General features: G+C 36.7%; 3 protein-coding genes across 3 annotated transcripts; 1 reads left to right on the forward strand and 2 right to left on the reverse strand.

Annotated features, from left to right (window-relative positions):
- Nucleotides 1-1652, reverse strand: LOC105283171 (rhythmically expressed gene 2 protein). The gene is made up of 2 exons (XM_011345695.3): nucleotides 1237-1652; nucleotides 1-1049 (listed from the first exon to the last, which is right to left on the reverse strand). Exons 1-2 carry the CDS (start codon nucleotides 1519-1521, stop codon nucleotides 561-563), a joined length of 774 nt encoding a protein of 257 aa, XP_011343997.1. The 5' UTR covers nucleotides 1522-1652; the 3' UTR covers nucleotides 1-560.
- Nucleotides 1650-13970, forward strand: LOC105283170 (laminin subunit gamma-1). The gene is made up of 24 exons (XM_011345691.3): nucleotides 1650-1739; nucleotides 1935-2609; nucleotides 3830-4088; nucleotides 4673-4974; nucleotides 5150-5355; nucleotides 5507-5610; nucleotides 6851-7039; nucleotides 7228-7453; nucleotides 7654-8083; nucleotides 8260-8617; nucleotides 8712-8900; nucleotides 9023-9208; nucleotides 9304-9506; nucleotides 9668-9883; nucleotides 9957-10227; nucleotides 10373-10551; nucleotides 10672-10802; nucleotides 10944-11054; nucleotides 11177-11375; nucleotides 11496-11733; nucleotides 11852-12027; nucleotides 12182-12364; nucleotides 12598-12715; nucleotides 12902-13970. Exons 2-24 carry the CDS (start codon nucleotides 2451-2453, stop codon nucleotides 13135-13137), a joined length of 4869 nt encoding a protein of 1622 aa, XP_011343993.2. The 5' UTR covers nucleotides 1650-1739; nucleotides 1935-2450; the 3' UTR covers nucleotides 13138-13970.
- A 1186-nt stretch (nucleotides 13971-15156) lies between these two features.
- LOC105283173 lies at nucleotides 15157-25007 on the reverse strand. The gene is made up of 14 exons (XM_026968391.1): nucleotides 24918-25007; nucleotides 24462-24599; nucleotides 23964-24031; nucleotides 23687-23771; nucleotides 23458-23475; nucleotides 23171-23378; nucleotides 22673-22921; nucleotides 22361-22594; nucleotides 22168-22285; nucleotides 19691-19969; nucleotides 19131-19225; nucleotides 18725-18784; nucleotides 17694-17926; nucleotides 15157-17560 (listed from the first exon to the last, which is right to left on the reverse strand). Exons 2-14 carry the CDS (start codon nucleotides 24509-24511, stop codon nucleotides 17323-17325), a joined length of 1935 nt encoding a protein of 644 aa, XP_026824192.1. The 5' UTR covers nucleotides 24512-24599; nucleotides 24918-25007; the 3' UTR covers nucleotides 15157-17322.
- Between the last annotated feature and the right edge of the window lie 81 nt (nucleotides 25008-25088).

Consider the following 25088-nt stretch of genomic DNA (forward strand, 5'->3'; position numbering starts at 1 on the left):
TATCCATGTACAACTTTGTAATGAACCAGTTTATTTGTAAAACATTCTTTCCTTTCATCCTTCAACATAAAGTTCATCATATATTAACACAATTCAATGAAAAGTGATTACATGTTCTTATATACAGTGTACATTTCCAAAATTTATGTATATTTCTCAGCTCTAATGATACTATGTGTAGTAATAATTCACGACACAATGCGTACACGGAAAAATATATGTAAGAAAATATATATATATAACTATTTGATAATATTTCCCTATGTATAATCGAGCATCTTGTGGCACTGAGAGAATCTGCTTATTGCTATATTAAAATCTCATACAATTTATTATTTATCAATTACTCGTCGTTATTTGCTTGCTGTTAACAAAACATTGATTCTTTTTTAATTTACAAGTGCATGACGAGTAATAATTAACTTATGACGTATCAAACATAAATATTGAAACCGAAATTAACATATGTAAACAAATTTGTACATTCATTCTTTTTTATCACATTGTTCTCCGTACATACTGGCAAGCACAGCCTCATTTTCGTCAAGTGACAAATAATATCACGAGCGTGCCACACAATTCGCTCCAAGAATCCTTTCGTAGTGGCTTTCGAGTTGCTTCAAGCTCGTAAAAATATCCTCCCTGGGGACTTGGCTCTCATTTGCGGTCTTGTCATCCTCGTGCTTGATTAATGCAGCACTCCAACCAGCATTTTTAGCTCCAAAATAGTCGTTATCAACTCGGTCACCGATGTGCATTGCTTCACGAGGTGATATTTCCTCTCTTCGGCAGCAATTGCCCAATCTCAACGCCTCCTCGAAGATCAGTAGACTCGGTTTTTCCACTCCGAAGTCGTACGAGGTCAGGACGAAGGTGAAATATTGGCGAATGTGAGTGTCCTTGAGGATCGATTCCAATCGTTGGTCAAAATTTGAGATGACTCCCAAGACGACGTCCCTTTTCCGTAGAGACTCGAGTAGATCGATGGTGCCAGGATACTTGTGCCAACATTTACTGGTACCGTAGCAGCTTATCAAACTGTCTGCGATCTATGGAAAACAATGATGGAATTAGTGATGAAGAAACATATCCAATGATTGAATCATGTCTCTATAATTATCATCGCACAAATTATTTATAAAATAAATATTAGTGTTATTAAATATGATATAAATGCTACCAAGCATCTTTCATTCTACAGGTAACTTATATTTCATTATTTATCATTAATGTTACTTGATCTAACGTGTCCCTCGATACAGAAGCATGTTGATCACTGAACACATTGTGCACCATACTTCTCCACCACTTGTTCCAGCCTAATCCAGTATGCTTGCCAAATATAGGGTGTTCTTTACTAAGCCGCACGAAATTGCTTTTGAAACTTTGCGCCAACATTCCTGGTTCGATCGGTAAACCGTGTCGAGCACCAATCTCGATGTAATGTTCTTCCAGCTTGGTCATCAGCAGTGTACCGGTCACGTCGAACGTTACGAGGCGCGGTCGGATACGATTGATCATACTTTCCGTCAATTCGAACAATTGTCGAGTCTTTCAAAGCAATAATGCACTTGACAAAAAAGCGAGAAAGTGCAGCAGCGAATGTTGCGCGTCGTATACACACACGTACACACGTACACGTCTATTCATATCCGAAGTGCTCCAGGACGTAAAATCACGAAGCGCACGAAACAGAGATATCGAAGTTAGCGGGGAAAACTGAGAATCGAGTCTGATTGGTTAGTTTGGTTTAAAGTCCATGCGTAGGCGTTGTGTACAATATACGTACACTGAGGTGCATAAATGGCTTCCTTTTTCGGTGTAGATAGGTGTAGATAAGCGAAGCATACATTCGACCACGCAGATGGCGCGCTTATCTACACCATTTACACCGAAAAAGGAAGTCGTTTATGCACCTCAGTGTACATATGTAGGAGGGTCAAGAAAACGCCAATTTTTTAAACCAGCGGAACGGAATAAAACGAACACGTACAACAATTAAAATAAATAAAGAACGAGTCTTCTTGATTATTAGTGAACGCGAGCTAATGAAAGCTAAAGCACGATTTCGTGTTCCAATTTAGAAATCGTTTGAAAAAACGCGCCACTCGTGTAGGTGGTGTAGGTGGATCGCGCTGTGACGTCACGCGTGTGAACGTAGCAACGAGTGGGGGTAGCAGGGATGCAACGCGTGCGATCGCGCGAGTAGCGCGCCGTTACTCTTCGGTGGTTTGTGTCGGAGTAAGAGTTTTCGTGTCGCCCAGCATCCGACTCTCGAAGGATTATCGGGAGATGAATGATCGATAACGATCGTTCGATCGACGCTGGAGCTCCTCGCCGATGGACCAGTCCGATAATCTGACGGATAGTCTTCACTTTTATCGGATCATACAGTGAATACGTAGCGAGAAACTTAGTAAGTGACTGGACCAAGTTCTTTTTAAAATAAGATGAGAGAGAACGTGATACGGGGCCTTCTGTTGCTCGCCGCGGGGAGTTGCGTTGTCCTGGCCGATCCGGAAGCTGATCCGTCGGAGGAACTGTTTAATCGGCTGCAACCCAAAAATCGCAATGAAGACAAATGCTACGATGAGAATAGCAAGCCACAGGTTCGTTTTGTTTACCTATATTGTTTATACTTATTTATTGTTTATGTAGAATAAATCTTAAAAACGTGCTACTTGCGCAAAAGCTCTCTTTGACAAATCTCTCTGAGATAATCTTGGGAAAAAACAAAATTATTTTTATTAATAATTTTTTATTCGTTATTTATTCATAAATAATATATTGTATTTATATGTATCGTTTCTGTTTTGTATAAAATTGTTACGTGTGTGCAATAGTGGAGTATGTAAGTATTTTTTTGTTATATATAATAATTATTATATGTAATACATATTTGTATATATCTATAGGTATCGTAATTAAAAAAGATTAATAAGATAAAATTAAAATGTGAAATAAAATTTCGTCATTGTAATTTTGATGTTATATAGATACAGAGTTTTTCTTTTTTATTATTATATTATATTTTCTTTTTATTTCTTCTCTTCATAATTTTTATTAATTCTTTAACTTTATTTTATGTGATCATTCATTTGTTCATCTTATTACTTTAGATAATAATATCGAGAGTCGTTTGGATTTAATTATTGAATAAATACAAGCGTTAGCGTTCCCATATTCAAAGTATTAATTAATACTGTGCCATGTCCGGCTTTGAATTTCGGGCGAATAGGTAAGGTTATCACAAGGTTATTTCAACTTGCTCGAACCCATAGTGATAACTGCAAGAACGATGTTATAAATGGGTAGATATATTCATGAATCAACGAGAAATCATTCCTTTTAGAAATAAAATTTTCTTCTGTTTAGATTATAAATTATACGTATGGAACTTGTATATATAAACAATTGACATGAGAACTGATATATTTTAATATATTTCATATATTAATATATATATTATTTATTTGTATATTTTATACATTACAAAATAATTCAAAACAATTGTAGAATAATATTCTGGGAATAAATTGCATTTATATTTATATAAATGCAATTATACTTATATAAATGCTTCGTGGATATTTGATTAGGCGAGACGCGTCCTAGATAACCACGTCTGCGAAAAGCAGATTTTACGTAGTATCTACTACAGACTCTGTCAGCAGCTTGCTAGTAGAATCTGCTGAGCAAGTTCTGCTAGCAGATTATAAGTAAAATGCGGACATAAGGGATGCCAATTTGCCAGCAAGTTTTACGGAAATCTCTTGCCGATCTGCTGGCATACTGCTCGCATTTTGCTTACTGGGATGGTGTGTTTCAGAGATGCATACCACCGTTTGAGAATGCGGCGTTCAACGTGTTGATGGAGGCGACCAACACGTGCGGTGAGGATCATGCAACCGAATTCTGTAAACAAACGGGTGTACAGAAGAAATCATGCGACATTTGTCGTCGTGGCGACCATTCCGCCACTTTTCTCACTGATCACGACAACAATGATAATGCTACTTGGTGGCAATCGGATACCATGTACGAGGGCATCGAGTATCCCAATCAAGTTAATCTCACCCTACATCTAGGTACGTTCTCGTCCGAATATATCTCTGCGGAACACCCTGTATTTTCTGTGTCACTGAGGAACATTCATTCATTTATGTGTTATCATTTTCTCTGTATATCTTTCTGTCTTTCTCATCCTCCCTCCCTCTTTCTCTTTCTCTCTCTCATCCTATTTTCTTATCTATGAGGATGTATGCACGACGAGATAAATTGTACAGCCTGTAGCGGATGATGAAGAAATTATGACCATCTCTTACATGCAAATAGCGAGAACTTTAGAGAAATAAATTTATTCCTATGAATTCATTCATGTCACTTGGATGTTTGAAAAATATTTCGGATATCAATATGAAAGAAAGCAAAATTAGTAAACACGTTTGTATATTATTGAATTATTTAAATATTGATAAATAAATCTTTCTTTTCGATCTATTCTCATTGAAAACATTTAATGGATTTTTCGGATATTTATGCATATAATATTTTACAAAACACACAATAATATATTATATTATTATATTATATATACTCTCTCTGTATATTTTATATCCCACTATAAACACATATATTTGCACACCTTTCTATGAAATGTACATATATCTAGGCAAAACATTCGACATAACATACGTTAGAGTGCTGTTTGAATCACCGCGTCCGGAAAGTTGGGGTATCTACAAACGAAAGAATGAAAAATCTCCGTGGGAGCCTTATCAGTTCTATTCGGCAACATGTCGAGATACGTATGAACTACCCGAGTCCAAAGAGACTATCCGCGGTGACGATACTCGCGTGCTATGCACTTCGGAATTCTCTGACATTTCCCCTCTCACCAAGGGCACCGTCGCTTTTTCGACTTTGGAAGGCCGACCATCTGCTTACTATTTCGAGACCAATACCGAACTTCAGGTGATGCATAGATCATTCTTTTAATTGTAAAACGCAACAACTGGGATTCTAACTTAAAAGTTGTAAATGACCAAACTGTTAAATTGCAAATTTTTCCAGTAGACTTTATCTTTGTTCATCATGATGATTTTAATGAATTATACACTGGAGGCAATTTTATCTCTCCTTTTTATAGGAATGGGTGCAAGCAACGGATTTAAGAATCACTCTGGACAGGTTGAACACGTTCGGTGATGAGGTTTTTGGTGATGCCCAAGTATTGAAATCTTACTACTACGCGATAGCTGATGTAGCGGTCGGTGCAAGATGTGCCTGCAATGGCCACGCTGGAGAATGCGTGAATAGTACCAGTGTGGATGGCAGAACTCGCAGAGTTTGCCGGTAATGAAACTTTTAGCAATATGCGCGCGAGCGTATGGCTCTTTTATATCTCAAATTTAGTAACATCCAATCGGAGTTATCTTCTTGTTATCATCTAGAATGGAATCATGATTCATTCTGCTATATAGCTGGAAATTAAACTTTTACACAGATGCGAACATAATACCGCTGGTCCAGATTGCAACGAGTGCTTACCTTTTTACAATGACGCTCCTTGGGGCCGTGCCACGACTACGGATGCACACGAATGCAAACGTAAGTATTTGATATAAATAAATAAATATAAATATATATTTTTCTCTAAGAAGCCTCGTATAAAAATAGTATAAATATAAAATCCTAAAAAATCAAATTTTTACTATTAAAAGGCTACATTTGATTTGACTTCTGGGTTGAAATCGCGTTTTTTAATTAAAAGGTCACATTTTTCTGGCAACAAGATAACATTTCCATTACATAATATTATTTATGCTTTATATTGAATGCTCAATTTTTCGTTCGTATTATACGTAAATTATAACGTACATATCGATATATTTTCTCAAAATGTTAAACGTGTATATATATATATATATATATATATATATATACTTAATAACATAAAAGTTTTGACCGTATACATGTAAAGCTGTGTGTCACACAATAACTTTATATAAAGAATCACATTATATAGGAGATTTCTTTCTACATAACTGCACGACCGTAGTTTGAGAACATGGCGTATGTTACAAACACTACCATAAGCGACTGCACCTTCACTAGTATTACCTGATACCAGCTTTACCTTTTATGTGCATCTCCCACTCGTTCGAGTGGGAATACATGGCTTGTAGAGAAGGTGTACGACTGCTCGATGCACTTTTCTCCGTGCACCGTGATAAAACGCATATCCATGCATTTCTTAAAGCTCTCGTTACAACGACGGCTATAATATAAAAATAAATATTTTAAACATGTAACATTTTAAAGAAGTGCCATTTCTAAGAGTGATCTAAAAGTGTGTAATTTCAAGTAGTAACTGGACTTTTTAATGATACATATATCAATTAAATTACGAGAAACAATACAATAAGGTGATTCACAACGGTGCATGGATCTCTGTGAACACGCTTCTGTGCTAAAAGAGAAAAGATGAAAGTGATTGCATTATTAATGATGGCGGATTGTATATCGATATGCCTATCATGGGATAGAATTCTCCCATGGTATTCTGAATCGAGTAATTATAATTGTTATCATATTATATGTGTTAACAAAATAAAATGTAACATTTTATTACGTTTTAATTTTAATTTGTTTTAAATAATATGTAAAAGTCACTACATTTTTACACGTGAATAATGTGTATAGAAATAAAATTATGATTATTATATCATATTATTTTTAAAAAATTAATTAATTAATGAGCTAAAATAATGTTAAGCTTATTGATTTGATTTAACTTTTGTTTATTAATGTATCAATTTAATATTTAAATGTTTAATCATTCCTGCAGCTTGTAACTGTAACGGATACTCGGATAGATGCTATTTCGATAAAGAGCTGTACAAAGCAACGGGTCACGGAGGTCATTGCTTGGATTGTCGAGCGAATCGCGACGGTGCCAACTGCGAGCGGTGCCGTGAAAATTATTATCAACGGCCTGAAGATAATTACTGCATCGCGTGTAATTGTAACGAAATTGGTAATATATTGATAATACTGAAATATATTTATTAGTATTATATTATACAAGCAAATTTACATTTAAATTCTTTAAATTAATTTTACTTCCAGTTAAAGCATTATAATGATAGTAATAATTATAATATTAATAATGATGATGATGACGGTGGCAAGTGACAGATAAAACAGGTATAATTACAATTACAGGATCGAGAAGCTTGCAGTGTAACAGCGAGGGTAAATGTCAGTGTAAACCTGGCGTGACGGGTGATAAATGTGATCGTTGCGCACCCAATTTCTACAATTTCGGTTCACTGGGCTGCACTTCTTGCGAATGCAGCTTGGCGGGTTCAGCTGGTAACATTCCCAGTTGCGATTCTGTCACGGGAGTTTGCATTTGCAAAGAGAACGTCGAGGGAAAACGTTGCAGAGAGTTAGTCGGAAATTATATTCTTGCTAAGGCTAAACGATAGATAGTTTATACTTGAACGTTACTTGTCAGTGACTTAAATGATAAATTCGCTTGGCGTTTTAGGCCAGCAAATGATGCTTTTGAAGAAATCATAGAGTTTTAATAAGTATTTATTCGATTTGTTATAATCAGAAGATTAATCGAGTGCCGAAATTACTCAGGTGCCGTCCAGGTTTCTTCAATCTGGCAGTGGAGAATGAATTTGGCTGCACACCCTGTTTCTGTTACGGCCATTCCTCGGTCTGCCGACCGGCCACTGGTTACTCGAAATTGCTCTACGAAAGCATGTTCGTACGAGGGAACGAACGCTGGTCCGCGTCCGTGGCCGGTAATCCGATCCCGTTGCATTACGACGCATTGACGCAAACAGTTTCTGTTACCGCGCTCGATCGTGACAATGTGTACTTCCTCGCGCCCGACAGATTTCTGGGAGATCAACGAGCGTCTTATAATCAGGATTTATCGTTCACGTTGAGAATAGGAGAAACTGGACCAGCTCCCACAGCTCGCGATGTAATTTTGGAGGGTGGAAACGGCGAACAGATTACGCAGCCCATCTTTGGCCAGAATAATCGCTTACCGTCCGTTACAGTAAGTATCTTCCATTTTTCCGCTCTTTAATTTCTTTCTTATTTCCTTTCGTTTTTATTCTTGTAAAGTGTTTCTCGTTTATTCGAGAATGGAATATTATTCCTCGCACCAATGTGTTTAAATATTTCCCTTCATTATATTATGTCAACGTGAACACAGCGTAATGAATTTTGCAGCCTCAGGAATACCGATTTAGATTGCATGAACACCCGGAGTACGGCTGGCAACCTCGGTTATCTTCCCGAGCGTTCATGTCCATTTTGTCGAACTTGACCGCTATAAAGATCCGTGGAACTTATACGCATCAAGGCCGAGGATTTTTGGACGACGTGAAGCTCGAGACGGCCCATCGTGGCGCGGCTGGCGAACCGGCCGACTGGGTGGAGCACTGTCAATGCCCTCATGGCTACGTCGGCCAGTTTTGCGAATCATGCGCGCCCGGATTTCATCACGATCCGCCCAACGGTGGCCCCTTTGCCCTCTGCGTTCCTTGCAACTGCAACGGGCACGCTGACATTTGCGAGTCCGAGACTGGTACTCGAATTTACTTTCTAATTTTATAATTTTCAATATATTTGGTAGCCAGTAGTTTTGCATTTCGTATTTAACGCATTCTTATATTTCTTAGGACGATGCATCTGCCAGCATAATACCGCAGGCAGTAATTGTGAACTATGCAGTAGAGGATATTACGGTTATCCATTGAAGGGAACTCTGGAGGATTGCCAACCGTGTCCTTGTCCCGATAACGGGCCTTGCATTCTCCTGGGAAACAATCCAGATCCCATATGCTCCGAGTGTCCAATCGGCAGGACTGGTAAGCGAAGACTTTCGAATACAATATCGTAATTCGAGATAACTAAGAGTCTGATCAGCCGACACACCTTGTCATTTTATGCAGTTCTTTTTTTCAAACAGTAAAAAAGTATCTTCTTGTAGGACCTAGATGTGAAACGTGCTCGGACGGTTATTACGGGAATCCTGAAAGGGGTCTGACTTGCCGCCCCTGTGATTGCAACAACAACATCGATTTAAACGCGGTCAGAAATTGCAATCACGAAACGGGAGAGTGCTTAAAGTGCGTCAATAATACGGCAGGTTTTCACTGCGAGGAGTGTCTACCCGGTAAACTTCATTTAGCAATTCAGACAGACCCATGCTCTCAGACATCGGGCACTTGCACAGTAATAATTGTATTATCGTATGCTTTTGAATGCCAGGTTATTACGGGGATGCGTTGTCGGATCGCAAGGAAGACGGATGTAAATTATGCCAGTGTTATCCACCTGGCACTTTGGAACTTGACGATGGAAGAGTCGCACCCTGTGATCAATTGACGGGGCACTGCGCTTGCAAGCCGCACGTTGTTGGCCGCAATTGCGACAAATGCGAAGAAGGCTATTATCACATTATGAGCGGAGAGGTAAGCTCTGCCACTATAGAATTAATAAAAACGTTAAAAAATTTTTAATTCAATCATCGGCGCTCAGCTCGTTAAATTATAATTCTATAAAATTATATTTCGCTTACTTTTAAATTTAAAATGTTAATCAAGTTGTCTCAAAGTGTACTTTTATATTCTAGGGTTGTACGCCTTGCAATTGCGACCTCGAAGGTTCCTACAATCGCACTTGCGATCCGATAACGGGTCAGTGTCAGTGCCGACTCGGAATCACTGGCCAACACTGTGATGCCTGCGAGCCCTATCAGTATGGATTCAGTCGCGAGGGTTGCAAACCTTGCGATTGTGACAGCATCGGTTCTCAGGATCTACAATGCGACGCGAATGGACAATGCCCCGTGAGTATTCATGTCGTATTGTCGCGCTTGTTTATTAGTTTCTCATTTATTAGAGATTTTTTTATGCCGACAGTGCTTGACAAATGTGGAAGGTAGACGCTGCGACCGCTGCAAAGAGAACAAACATAATCGTCAGCACGGCTGCGTTGACTGTCCCGACTGTTATAATCTCGTGCAAACGGCAGTCGACGATCATCGACGACGTTTGGCTGATCTTGAGGATACGCTTCGCAAAATTAATAATAGTCCTACTGTTATTAAGGACTCTGACTTTGAAAAGGAACTCAGGAACGTTCAGGACAGAGTGAAAGCATTATTAACTATCGCCAAGCAAGGATCTGGCAGTAAATATTATTTCTATTATAATAATTGTCATTACCTAAAATATATATCGACTTTAACAATTCAAATTATACAGAATTCTTCTTGTTCAGTAAAATATAATTATCAATCAATCAATTACGAAAAATGCGAAATATCTTTCGTCAGGTGAGAATAAGACACTGGTAGAGCAACTGGACGAATTGCGTGAACAACTAAACACGATCGACAAAATCTATCAGACCGTGGACGTGACGGCAAGCGATGCGCGCGATATAACCGAAGAAGGTTTGATGAGTATCGACGAAGCGGAGAAAATCTTGGATAAAATCCACGAACAGCTAACAGTGAGTAAAATCTCGCTCCTATTATCCATAGCAACTCGGGCACCAGGAGCAATTTAATAATTGCATTGCACATACGATTACTCAAGTTACCAAATTTAATTATTTTATGATACATCGCAGGAGGCAGAGGATTACTTGGCCACGGACGGAGCGAGCGCTTTAGCCGCGGCAAAATTACGCGCCGAGCAAGTTGGCCAGCAAAATCAGCAAATGACAGCGATCGCGCAAGAGGCACGTGTACTCGCGGAAGTGTACGTATTTGAAGTCGCAGGCGCACAAATACAGTGCAAATATTTGCAAATAATGCTAATTTTATTGCTGTACTATTTGTTGGCTATAATACACTGATACTAATAATAATACCGAACATTGGCATCGCATTTCTTTTTTAGGAACACCAAGGAAGCCAAAAAACTTCATATGCTGGCAGAGCAAGCACGGAGTACGACGTTGGAAGCATATAATCTCGCGAAGCAAGCTATAGCGAGATACTCCAACGTAACGTAAGTAGCATTTTCCTTCTTTTTCTTTCCTTTGTTCTTCCGTCCACATTGGCACACATTTATCGTTACACTTTATTACGTAATGTAAACTGCACATGATTGGGAAAAAACAATTTTTGCAGAGACGAAATAAGAGGTTTGGAGAACAAGTTGGCACGATTAGAAGATCGTATGGATGAAGTGAGGAATTTGACTGCTATCGCGGCTGCGAAATCCTCCGCTGTCTCTCAGGAAGCATTAGATTTGCTGATTCTAGATCTAACGCTTCCTCCAGTCGACATCGATCAATTGCGACAACAGATAGAAACCGTCAGCAATGAGGTAATCTAATTACTAATACGTAATAAATAAATAATAATGTACGTATTACACAATTATTTATCATATTATGTAAATTTGCTTCACTTATTCGCGACTATATGATGCACATAATGTAAATAGGGATTGAGGATAAAGGAACAAGCGCAACTCTTATTGGAGCAAAATGAGGACCTTATCAAAGAGATGGCTGAGAAAGTCAGAAAGAGTGAGGAACTTTTAGATAGAGCTCAAGATCAACAAGGTGTGACGGCTGAGCTGTTGGCTGAATTGGACAAAGCCAATGAAACGGCAAATGACGCTGTTAAACGTGGCGATCAAACTCTAAAGGAGGCTCAAGAAACTTTGAAAAAATTGGGAGGTAAGTTTAGGAGGAAAAGACTCGGGAATTTTCTTCGCTCAAAAAAACTCGAAAATTGGGAGCAAAAAAATATGAATATCTTGATGCTCCATTCAACGTCTTTTACATATATTTTTAGAATTTGATGCCGAGGTGCAACGCGAACGTGTAAAAGCTCAAGAGGCTTTAAAAGATATTGAGAGTATCGAAGAATTGATTAATAATGCCAATATACAAGCCAGAGAAGCCGAAAGAGTATTAAACGGATCGGAGGGTAACGCTAAAAGTGCGCGTGAAATAGCACAGAATGCTCAGGTAAAATCAAATTGATTTACCTTAAAAAATACTAAATTATAGTAAATCACGCTTAATACGAATTTTGCACTTTTCTATCCTCGTTGAAATTATTCTGAGAGATCGCTTTCTATTAATTGCACAGACTTATACGTGATTTCGTTTGTTATCACAGAATTACGCCGACCGGGCAAGCACCAATGCAAATGCCATCCGAATAGAGGCGAATAAGACAAAGATCGAAGCTCTGCGACTCGGAAACGAAGCTGAGAAACTGCACCTCAGAGTCGATACCACAGATTCGATGATGAGTCAGTACGAAGTCCAAGTGATCAAGGATACTAACGTTACCGCAGAGGTAAAGTCACTTTGCCAATTAATTTAGCTAGTTACATAGATAAGCACACGCTTGAGTGAATACCTGCGCGCACGCACGCTCACACAAGAAGAAAAATATAAAAGAACGAGAATATATGTACGTTAAAAACACACTTATTTAGAATTCTTTTTTCCCAATTCATGACTACTTTTTTAAAATTTCGACATCTTTTTGAATACTGTGGTATCTAATGTTCTTAATTCTTATCTTAGGCAAACCACAAAGTTGGCCAAGCGAAGATTGACGTGACACTCGCGTCGCAGCAAGTCGACAAAGCTTTATCCGAGGTAGCTGAAATTATTAAGGAGCTCGATAATTTACCAGAGATTGGTGAGTCCATGTTCTTTCAATAATCCGATTTTGAATTAATCCATGCCTAAAAAGTTGAAGTTGGAAAGACCTGTTTCCAGCTCATCAATACTGATACAGAATTTATTATACATCGTTTTTTCTTCATTGAACAGTTACGAGAATAAATTGAGTTTATTAAATGAGAAAATAAACTTTGTGATTCAGATGATGCAGACTTAAATCGCTTGGAAGAACGTCTAATAGCTGCTGAGAACGAGATTGAAAATGCAAATCTAGATCAGCGAATTCGTGCGCTAACGGATGCGAAAAATCTACAGACGCAATGGGTTAAAAATTATGAGGATGAAGTCAGCAGATTGAAAATCGAGGTGGAAAACATCGACGATATCCGAAAGGCCTTACCGACCGACTGTTATCAACGTGTCCGTCTCGAACCTTGAAATTTATCCTTTTATAAACTTGTCATTTTTGAATAATGTTTCCAGGATTATATGTAAGTTATGTTTTATATACAAATTTTGATCTAGAGAGAGATGAATGTATTCTTATAACTTTTACGTGTAAGAATACACACATTCAAGAAAAAGAAATTTTTCTCAAATAATACTTGACGGTTCAAGAGCATTTTGTTAGGCTAGAGAGACGAATTACAGTGCATAGGTACATGCACAGAGAATAGCAATAATAAATATTTTATACCAAAGACTTTTTATAATGTACTTTTATAATGTACTAGAATTATCATTGCTTGTCGTTTAATCTGCGTCTATTATATTTTTTATAATGATTGCTAAGCATATATAAGTATGTATATAGATCTGTATACATATCCATAAGATGTAATTGCCATTCATATTAATCATCTAGTATGATTTCGAATTTAAGAGATTTAATTATGTTAAGTGAGAGAACGTTGTTCTTTCAATGCAAGCCAGAAATATTTGAGAATAATGAAAAGATTATGAATAAAGAGTTTATGTATTTTTGTTTAAATAATTAAGACTATAGAGATATCTATTTTCTCTTGTTTCATAGAATGTTGGTTAAAAAAATTGAATGATTGGAAGATTTAAAGTTATAACTATAGTGTAATTTTTTCTGTCGATTTTCTTCTCAATCATATCATAGAACTTTGAGATACATAATCAAAGATAAAGAAGATCAAAGATCGTATCGACAATGTTTTTACGTACAACCGAGATAAGAAACCATTTTTATACGAATGTCGTACAAACTGTATTATTTGAGGACAATAAATATTTCGAAAATAGCACGAGTTTTAGCAGATATTTTCATTATCTCATTGCACACATATTTCTGAAAACAAAAAACAGATAATTTTCTGAAATTTATCAATTTGCTGGGTATTATGAATGTCACGTAAAGTTCTTTATCTTTACGCGAACGAAGATGTCTACCGCTGAACTTGGGTGGAAAAGAATGATATAATACAGTACACTGTTACATCTAAAAATATATTAATATGATTAATAATTCAAAATTTTTATGCAGTTAATTATGATAAATATTAGGACATCTATAATATTAACGCGCGAGAGACATTTAAAAAGAGATCATCATCATAAATTATTATAACTGTATTTATTTTTATCATTCATAAAATCTCACTATCAGTAATAGGTAATAGGTACGTCAAACAGGCTTAGATTACACTTAAAACTACAAAAAGAGCCCTTATCACGGGAAAGGAGGGAATGAAAGAAGCTAGAGGAGATGGCTCACTTGATTATGAACAAAATGATTAAAAACACCAATATAGCAGTCAACACTCCAATGGCTACCCATTGTCTCCGATCTAAAACAAACGGAAAGTAACATCACATGCGTCACTCGGCATCCTTATTCATTAGTTTTACATCGATAGCGAAGCGAGTTATTTATGAAATTAAACTTTTTTTTTTTTTTCATAAATCGCTATCGTGTATTAACGGCAATTGTTACATCCTGACAATGACAAGTAATGTATCTTATTTATGCAATAGTTATTCATGCCTATTTACTTTGATTAATTTACTTTGCCTGTGAAGAAATGGCATAGACGTTCTTTGTTGCTTTATAAGCATAACAAAATGTCAGAGGGAAAATTGTGTACAGGTTGTAAGAGAATAAGTACAACTAAAAAATAATCATCTCAGGACTATTTCAGAGATTATTTCAAGATTACAAAAGTTTGTTCAGATATAATCATTAGTTTTTGTTTATCTACATTTGTAGCTGGCGTCAAAAAGAGCATCAACAATTTAGAATAGCACAATCTTTAAATAACTTGCATGAAAAGTCAATCAAAGTCGGATGATTATTTCTTAATTTTTGATTAATGTCACTAAGAATATGGTTGCATACTCTTATTTCGTTTCTTACAATGGACGAGTAATTTTTAATAAAAAGTACTGCAAAAAGGAAACAGGAACATTTATAGTTGTTTACAATACAAATCAGTTCTCAACTTTTATTCGTCAATGTATTCCGTTCCTTCTTTTTCACAATTGGTCGTCGAGGAAAGAAAGACAAATAACAGTAAAACTATATTCTTGTTCTATTACATTTACAATCTGCATCCTTCTCGATTCACACAGATATACGATCCTTAATATATTTCTCATTCATGTATTCATATAATCGAATCATCTTCTTTTTCAACTTTTCCAACGAGTAAGATATACGATTAGTACTTTTAATATATATTTTATTTGTATCTTGTTAGCGTTTATTATCGTAGTAATCTTATGTATTTTTCTTCTCATTTTTCAGAATTTCTCATTCTAGCTATCAAAAACAAAATAACATTCAAATCTCGAAGTATTTATTCATAATTAATTTTCACAAAATTTGTTTCTGCGATTTGAAATTCTGAAATACAATTGATTATACTCCTTTAATTTGATTGCTTTGATTCTTAAACTTCTACCTTTAATTGTCAAATTCTCGAAGAGTCCACTTCTCCAAGTCTGAAATTTTTCAACCATTTTGTTCATGGTCCATAAATCTTTAGGTATTGAGATATTTTAGACTTACAGATTTACCGGTTTCTATTACGATTCTCTAAAATTCTTGCTTTTAAGATATATGAAATGTTTAAACTGTTTTTACTTTAGGAAAGTAATCCTTTCTAATCCTTGACATCAACGTGGTGCTCTAAGTGTCAAATAATATTCGATGACTACATTTTGCGATATATATATATAATCTTCTACTAAGGGTATTCCCTCTCGAAAAAATCTAGCTGGTCCGTCCTCATGATTTCAACATTACACTCGCACTTTGAACAAGAAGACTCGATATCTCTTTGGTAACTATGATTGTTATAACAAACTATATCACATCTTACATAGCAGCGATTAGGATTATTTAATTAGGTCTTACTCTTCAGGTCTTTCTCCTTTTTAAATTTACAGCAATACGATTTATCGATCTATCGCGATCTACACTGCAAAATATCATTTTGCATCTAATCAAAAGAGCTAATTTTTTAATGTATTCTCTCATGTGTATTCATTTCCGTCTAAATTTTTTTTATCCTTTAACTTATAATTAATGCGAATTATAATTAATAAAAAAAGGGTGTAACAGAGATGTAGACAACATTGATATAGCAGTACGTTAGAACCAAGAATGTTAAAAGATGTTTAAGACACTCACGTTAGATCATTCTTTATTACGAAAAGCGCTACTAATGAAATCAGTTTTCTATCATTAACGAATCATTTACTAAATTATTGAATTATTCTTCATTGTTAATCAACGATAAAAGCAAGCCATCAAATTACTTCTAATTATTAAAATCACTTAGTGAGCAATAAGTCTGTAAGTAACGTATAATTGGAATATTAGTGTAGTGTGGTTAAGTATGTAACTAGTAAATCATATACAATTGCTTTTACATGAATCATTTGTTGAACACATAATTAAGTAAATATACATGTAATTTAGAAATTATTTAGTAATTTAGTAATTTTTTAAGACAGATTAGGGGAGATACTACGCTTCATATTACGCACATCTAATTTTGCAATAATATACTCTAATATATAGACTATTCGCGTACAACATCTCTCTTTCTTCTCAGCCACGGTATTTAATCTAAATCAATTTAAGACTAATATTTTTCTAATTTAACAGGAAGTTGTGGAATCTTTTAAATTTGTAAACATTCCTAATTGCGTCTGGGACGTAAAACGTGAATTTCTACTAAGAATGTAAAATATACTATTATTCACAAGACTTGAACAAAATTTAAAAAAATAATCTGTCTTTAATTAAACAGCATTCTCTAGACTAATTTTTTTCGAAGAGCCTTTCGACAGCGTCAATGAACGATGATGCAACTGCAAAATTAGATTCTTTTGGAAAAATTATTTACTTGTTCCTCTTATACTTTCTCGCTTGCCGATTTTTGAATAATAAATGCTTCACGAAATGTTTCATATTTTATGTCGGAATAAAGTATGAAGTATCATCTTCGTAAACTATTGATTTCTCAATGATGTTACTTCAATACAATCCAGATTACATTTTTGCATTGGAGATACTGTAAATTTTAATAAAAGTAAAAATGAAAGAAAAGAATCATTGGTGCTGTCAAATTGTCTCAGAATGCATAAAAATTAATCTCGCGAACAGAGAAAACAATTGGTGATTGTGGTGGACAGCGAGGAGAAAGAAGAGGGCTTGTGATCGGAGGAGACAAGGTTGGCAACGCTAGACGACATTGGGGTAGTAGGAGCAGGGATGTAATTATCATAGTTACCATTACTCATGTGCAGCACTTTGGCCATCTTCTTCATAGTTGCGTCCAGTTTGGAGTCTGTCGTCTCTAACTCGTTCCCAAATTCATCCAGCATTCTGCAAGAAAATATATCTTGAAATCTTAAAACATTAATAGTATTAATGTACAACTTTTTTGCTTTTGTTACACGATACAAATATGTCGCGCATAAAATTTTACAGGAGAATAACGAAAGACGCTTTTGCTTACACAGCTTGCTCGTCTAGTTCGCTGTTAATTTGCCTGGATACTGTTTTTAAGGTACCGACTGATTCCCCAATCATATCTAATTGTTCGTCCTGCTGCCTTATCATAGCATTCTGCTGCTGCATCGTGCTGCTGAAAAATTGCCTGTTTGGGCTGTCCATTTCATTTTCTAGTTTACTGTACTTGGTAGTACCATGATTGACTGGCACTCGCGTTGGACTATTGTCCAAAAGCGGCTGAAAACATATGCCAAACAGAATTGTCATAAACGTACAGCGTACGTATAAGTAAGATTGTGAAAATTATTGCAAGTCAAATCTATTTGTACGTTGTAATAAATATATAATTAAAAGTCGTTAGATTACTCGGTGAACATAAAGGGCAGAAACATTCAAGCTTGAAAATGCAAAACGTGAATACCGTGTATACCATTGTCGGTTACGAATGTCGACAGTCTCGTGAGAGACTGATCTGACCGGTTTACCGATGCCACAACGCGCGTTAATTGTCAAAATAGCACTAACAGATAAGACCGATACGACAACTCATCCCTTCAAGGTTAAGCGCACTAGGCGCACTAAACTACTAAAGTGCGTCGATCAGCGACGATATCTATCGTTCGATATGAAGAGAAATTGAACGCTTCACCTACAGATGGCACCATGGTCGCCAAGCATCACCCAAGTGGTTTCTTCGATTTATTTTATCGATAGTTCAAATATCAAGAAATTCTTGATACTATTAATCGGATTATCTCAAATCAATTTTAAACGATAAAAAAATAAATAATGAAAAAAATAAAGAGTGAAAAAATAAATAATTTTTCGTTCATACAAAACGCAATAAATAATGAACAATAATATGCTCGAAAATTCAAAGGGCAATTTCCATGTTTGTCTGCTGTTTCTCATTTATGTACTACTTATTATCTTTCGTCAGTCACGATAACTGTGCCAGACACAGTTACGATATAATGAAATATAATTAAGGTAATTAACGATGAAAAACGTAATATTAACACGGTAAATACAAACCTGTCTTGCCGTGCTGTCACGATCCCGCCCTCGGCTTAGATTCAGTTTGTCCTTCATGATCTGTGGAACGTTTAATAAAGGACTGGCGTTAGGGATTAGTTTTGCAAACGCGAATGCTTTCACGGATACCGTTTATATCATGAAGCCTGCTGCGTTCTATATAACAAATATCGCGGAACTGCAGTGATTACATACGACGAATAATAGTATTATTAGTGTGTTGTTGTTGTTATTATTATGTTATACATTAGCATTATCGGAAGAGAATCTTGAAAATTATTTTTAATATTAATTTTAATATTTTTAATTATTTTTAGTAATAACCGACATATTGTCGGAACAATGTTTCTATATTTGCGGCACAAAAGCATCAATAATTAATACGACAAACTATTTAATTAATTACCTTGACTTCTTCTCGTGCCTGTTCGATGAAGCCTCGCTGAACGGTCAACTCCTTGTTGTCGATCTTAAATTTTGTCGGGTTTTTCTCGACGATACGTGTATCGTACATATTAAGAACAATACAGAATCCATAAATTGGCGACTTAAAAATCAGATAAAGTCAAATTGTAAATCGAAATCACGCGCAAGCGAAAAATCGAACGTAAACGCGGAATCAGTAAATATAATAGATGAAATAATTATTGATTTTATCGTGAAAATCATTTTTTATATCACAAACGTGATGTAGATTTTAAAAATAGTATAAAAAAAGATTTGTGGAGAAAACTTTCCGAAAGTTTGAAAAATTTATATAAAGTAAATATGTCAAGTAAATTTCTTGTTCATTCAAATTATTATCATATAATATAAAAAATACTTTTAATAATATGAAATTATGCTTGTGACTGAAAGTATCGAAAAACGATTCGCGACATCCGGCTCCGACATACAACTTGTGGAACGGGCCGAAAGAGTCAATTCGAGATTTCAAGTTTGAAGTCCTAGTCGAAAAAAGGATATAGATAGTGTCCTCGAGATCGTCGAGATCCCATTCGATGGAGCGCAGCGCTTTTCGCAGCTCGGTGGTGGTCCAGTCGAGCTCGTCCGTACGCGAGATCGGCGGCGCCGTAGCTGCGCCGTTCATCGGCGCACCACCGCCGCCGGTCGGCGACGTGATCGTGACATCCTGCAGCTCGCTCCAGCGTCCGTACAATCCGCGGTTTTTGTTCAGCGCCTTGCACACCTCGCTAAAATAGCCCAAGTCGCGCCAAGTAAGATCACGACATGCAGAATGCGGGACTCAAACCGAGATTCATTCATTCAAATTTCAGACTCAAATTCACATCGCTCTTTTCAACCATCGGCAAAATAAAAATTTTGTAACTATTTAAAAAATATTTAAAAACTTTAATTTAATTTAATTTAATTCAATTGCAATTTTAAAAATATTTTTTTCTGATTGAATATCTGTTTGTGCGCCTGTGGCACTTGACAAGTAGTTACTTAGTGTTGAACTAATGACAATAACAAAATAATAAAACTAATATTAATTTCGTGCTATTGTTTCGCGACAACGTCAAATCTGTCAGACGTGCAACATCGTGCAACATTTATTAGACACGATCCATCGGGGATATCGTCGCGCTAAGTCGTACGAGTATCGAAGTGTGATTCAGGCAATGTGTCAACTCGAGATAACTCCACACCCCGGGGGCATTTTTCAGAAAAAGTAGGATAAGGCGATAATAACGCCTCGTCGTCGATCGACGCGGTCGTCGCGTATCCATCGTTTCTGATCCGCGATGTCGCATCTCTGACCGATAGCTCTTATCGGCTGCGTTGTTATCGGCGTGTTTGCAATCACCCCGCGCGCTTCCCCTCGGCTCAGAAAATCGAGAAAAAAATCCCTACAGCAAAAATGTGCGCGAGATATGCCCGCTGTGACCGTTCTGCTCGGGGCTGCGATATTCGCGATAATTCCCGGGAGAATTCGTGCACTGGCGGGTCCTCCGCGCGTGGTGTACTCACTCTTTGACGACAAAGAACGGATTCTCCAGCGTCATTCCTCTTTCTCTCCGTGTTTGAATTTAAAGTCCTGTCCGCGGCCCGTCTCGCCGCGACGGCCGCGCGGCACCCTCGGTGGAAGCGCGATCGCGCCACGACCGTCCGCTCATCGGTGGGACAAGATTCCAAGCGCGACCGAAACCCCAAGGAACGGTGCGCTTGTTTGCCGAGAACCGCGCGCACTTGTCTCTGTCTGCGCTACGGCGAGACTAGGGAGAGAAACAGAGATAGAGGGAGAGACGTCAACGCGCAAATTCGATCCACTTATTGTACTCACACGACTCGGCACGACGTCGGCGACGTCGACGACGTCTACTCCGACCCTCTGCCACCGAGCACTACTATTTATTCGATTTTCACAGCCGTGCGCGCCCAGCGCGCCCCGGCACGGCGCGTCTCGACGCCACGCGATGTTCACGTCGCGATCACCGCGATATTGATTCGCCGGCTCGAATGTACGGCAACGTTCGTATCGCTGGACGTTTACGATCAACTCAGTCGGTAATGTTGTCTAGCTTTAAAGTAAACTTGAAACCGTTTTTAAATGGAATTTTGCTTTATTAACAGGCATTTAAATATATATATTTATATATATATATATATATATTATGCAAGTAAATATATTAACGGTCAAAATCTAGCACTTTTACATCTCTATATCTTTTGTAATTGTATGGAATGTCTCGGCACTTACATCTAGAAAATAATCATTTCAATAACAGTTAATACAATGGCTGTCTCTAAACTAATCATTTTTCATATGAACAATTCTTTGTACATTCTTAAATTCTGCAAATTATTATGTCATTTTTAACGATTATTTATAACGTCCATATATGCACATGTGAAAATAAATATACATTTCTTTAAAATGTTTCTGACATTGCTATATACAATAATGACCAGGAACACAAAATATAACTAGCCGTTTCCTCGAGTTGTAATAATGTCAAGGAAATTTCAGATACATAACAATCTTTACATAGTAGTATTCTTTAAAGCGTCTTCTTTATTGTTACGGACCTGTAATTAATCGAGAAATCAAGCGTTTTGTTTTTAATCGCAGCGTGTAAAATCTCTGTAAAAGAAAATGCTAATTTTTTGCGTGCAGTATTTGATATCAAGCCTCATCTTGTAATGTTCACGTACCTTGTAGCCATTAATAAGTATAAGATTAAATTGCAAGACATTTAAATTAAGAAAAGCCTACGCGATATCAAGGAAATAACTGTTATCCGCAAAATATTTGTGTTTTGTTTTTATATTTCGTGCTAAGAAACTTTGAAAGTTCATTAAAAGTTAAGATGAGACAGAGAAATTCTCTCGAAGCCAACAAGGTATTTTCTCGGTGAAACGCTCAATATATGTGCAAGCGTTACAGTTAACACTTTACATGAACAATAAAGAATCCTTTACATCTAGAAGCGATTAGCATAGGCCTTCGTCGTACTCGTCCTCTTGCTCTTGTTTCTGCACTGGCTTCGATGGCGCAGCATCCGGCTTTTCTTCCATCTTTTTTGTCGGCTGACTACTTTCACCCTTAGTCTTCTCCTAGAAAATCAATATCGTTGAATAATCTTCTTTATACATACACATATATATGATGATGAGACTCACATGATCAACTTCCGCTTCGGCTTGATCGACTTTCGTTGCATTGGGGGAGACGTATGATTCTGCGGCGTTGGCTCTTACTCCAGCTGGTGGAATGGTGTACTCCTGCTGTGGTAGAGGCAAACCTCGTGCCAGCTTGGCATATTCCACATCCATATGCTTGATAAAGGGACTGTTAAGTGCCGTCCGGAACATATTCACGTCCTCGTTATCGTACGCCTGCAGTAGCATCTCTAACGTTTGCACCTAAAGACGAAACAATGTTTCCCTTGCCTTGAAAGATTCTGAAGAAAAATGACCGAGTTAATTATTTGTTCGTCGTACCTCGGGCGCCTCGCAGTAATATCCCAATTCCTTGAAGGCTTTTTCTGCCGCTACTTGATCGCCCCGTGCCAATTGCACTAGCACTAGTGCTACGGTGAGCCTGCCGATTGACTGCATATGCTTGATCTCTTGATACATGCCAATCTCGTTACGTATCGCATCCGCTGCATCGTCATACATTTGCAGTCTCACCAGTAATCTTGCAGTTTTGCTTATATATTCCGCCGCGTGTCGTGGATTATCCTCGCCCTGGAAGTACATAACACGCACAGTTACTTTACACAAGGTTCCGTTGCTGTTATTTTTTAAATCATTTTAGTAGAAACTTAACATAAAATTCTCTCGATTTACTTGGAATGATGTTTTTATAACAAATATCCGTTTGCTCAAATGGGTAAAAATTTGTTTCTTTATTTGAAGTTCTATAGTCATATCATCATATAGAACTGTAAAATAATTTTGTAAAACGTTGTATTGCGATACGAAATGGCTACTTACAACAGTTATGTCAACCGCACGCCTGAACAATTCCAAAGCCTGGTGCGGCTGTGTAGCCTCCAGTATCTTGGCTGCTTTGTCGAGGATGGCTACACCCGATTCTGGAGAACCGTGTTGTTGAAAGAGATTACAGGCAGTATGAGCTAATTGCATTATGTCCGACAAGTCTCCCATGTCCTTGCAAATGAGCAGGGCCTGCTCGTAGCTCCTGAAACCATTGTATTCTTATAATATTGAAATACACAATACGCTAGAAGACTTAAATTTTCTGTATATGTAGTACATACTTTGCTGCGTGAAATCTCCTGTATTGTTAAATTGTAGTTAAGAAGAATTAACAGATATAGAAATCACATTTTCTCAGCTTAAAAGAAATTAATCAAGAAACACAAATTCTCTTTTAAGACATTTAAGGCTTTTGCAAATAATAATCATAATGGTAAAACGAAATGGCTAGACATAATCTAATTCCAAATATAATAATAAAAGAACTTGTTTCTTTGTATCAAAGGATACGCTTTGGACTGTTTATAACAATCAGCTGCTTTCAGCAAACAATCTTTGCACTGTGAGTATGACTTGGCTACCCGAAAGCATGTTGCTGAAACGGAAAGATCAAGAAATAGTTTCACCTCCAAAGCTGTTGCACATTTTTAAGGCAATCAAGTTTTTTATTCACATTCCGATTACTTTTAACGATATTTTTAATGAAAATGCAGTTTTTTATTCTTGTGCTATTATTGTATTGCAATTAAATTTTTCTTACTGGTAACTATAGTTTGGTTCTTCTTACCTGCCTGTGAATACTCATCAGCTGCTACCTCGTAATCAGGTCGCCACTTCAGGAAAGAAGGTTTCAAGCTGCAAGGAAAATTAATTTGTTACATTAATTTCCAAACAACAATTTAATTTTTGGCACTGACAAGTCCATAATTGTCCAGAATTGCTATTTAACAATTTATCTTTAACTGTTTGAGAATTTATTGGATTTTATGATATCAATCCTGGTCATCACTTTTATTATTTCTGTCTGATATTCAATATTTAACTGAATCTAAAAATATACGTAACGTTTAAAAGCATTTTTTCAAGTTTAATTTCATAATACATTCACGATATTTTAAACTACGTTACTTGTCGTTGTTAATAGCTGCTGTTTGAGTTAGAAGATAATAATGAGTGTACCTGAATAGCCGAAATTATAACACTCACAGGCATTTAAACGACGTTTAGAAATGTCAGAAAAAACCTTGCTATCATATGAAAACATTCGTGAGAAAGGAACACTCACGCTTTCTCAGCCTGACGGATGTGCTCGTTCGCCTCTTCGAGTTTTGACATTTTCCTCCGAATGATGCTTTCGTTTCCTTCCGCTCTTCGCCGAGTACTGCAGCGGTACTATTATGTCGATTCCGCGATTGGATCAAAGCTGAAACGAATAATACACTTTTATTGAAACACTGTACGTACAACATTGGTCGCCATGAATAACTCAGTATCATGTACATGACAAGTTGCTCCAATTTTGGACGCACTCGGGACGTAAAAATATACCGTGCCCGGAGCATAATACTTGAATATTCATGCACTACGCTTAAAAGTTACGTCTAATTGCACATTTATAAGCACTTTACTTGTAAGAAAGATTAAAGATTAAGATAAAAAATTTAAATACGAATAATTAATAAATATCGATCGAATAAAAATATAATAAATTTACAAAATATTAATCAACAATTACACATACATGGCGATAAACGGAGGTATTGTACATCTAAATTGTGTATTCAAATTGGAACTTCGCAGTTTGTCGCAATTTTGGCTGATCTAATGTTGAGTTGCACTACTAGCTCCAGTTTCGCTGCAAGACAGTGGCGACTCGTAGCGAACGTTTTGGAACCAAATGATATCGACAAAT

This window comes from Ooceraea biroi, chromosome 3 (assembly GCF_003672135.1).
Source record: "Ooceraea biroi isolate clonal line C1 chromosome 3, Obir_v5.4, whole genome shotgun sequence".
NCBI lineage: Eukaryota > Metazoa > Arthropoda > Insecta > Hymenoptera > Formicidae > Ooceraea > Ooceraea biroi.

Excerpts from the sequence above, each read along its gene's own strand:
- LOC105283171 (XM_011345695.3), bottom strand. The coding sequence starts at position 1,521 with ATGATCAATCGTATCCGACCGCGCCTCGTAACGTTCGACGTGACCGGT. Across the intron at positions 1,050-1,236 it reads CGAGGGACACGTTAGATCAA|ATCGCAGACAGTTTGATAAG; the intron begins GTAACATTAATG and ends TGTTTTCCATAG.
- LOC105283170 (XM_011345691.3), top strand. The coding sequence starts at position 2,451 with ATGAGAGAGAACGTGATACGGGGCCTTCTGTTGCTCGCCGCGGGGAGT. Across the intron at positions 10,552-10,671 it reads AAATCCACGAACAGCTAACA|GAGGCAGAGGATTACTTGGC; the intron begins GTGAGTAAAATC and ends GATACATCGCAG. Across the intron at positions 11,734-11,851 it reads AACTTTGAAAAAATTGGGAG|AATTTGATGCCGAGGTGCAA; the intron begins GTAAGTTTAGGA and ends ATATATTTTTAG.
- LOC105283173 (XM_026968391.1), bottom strand. The coding sequence starts at position 24,511 with ATGTCAAAACTCGAAGAGGCGAACGAGCACATCCGTCAGGCTGAGAAA. Across the intron at positions 22,922-23,170 it reads GTGCGGTTGACATAACTGTT|GGCGAGGATAATCCACGACA; the intron begins GTAAGTAGCCAT and ends ATGTACTTCCAG. Across the intron at positions 19,970-22,167 it reads CGAGTACGACGAAGGCCTAT|TCCCGCATTCTGCATGTCGT; the intron begins GCTAATCGCTTC and ends TCTCGGTTTGAG.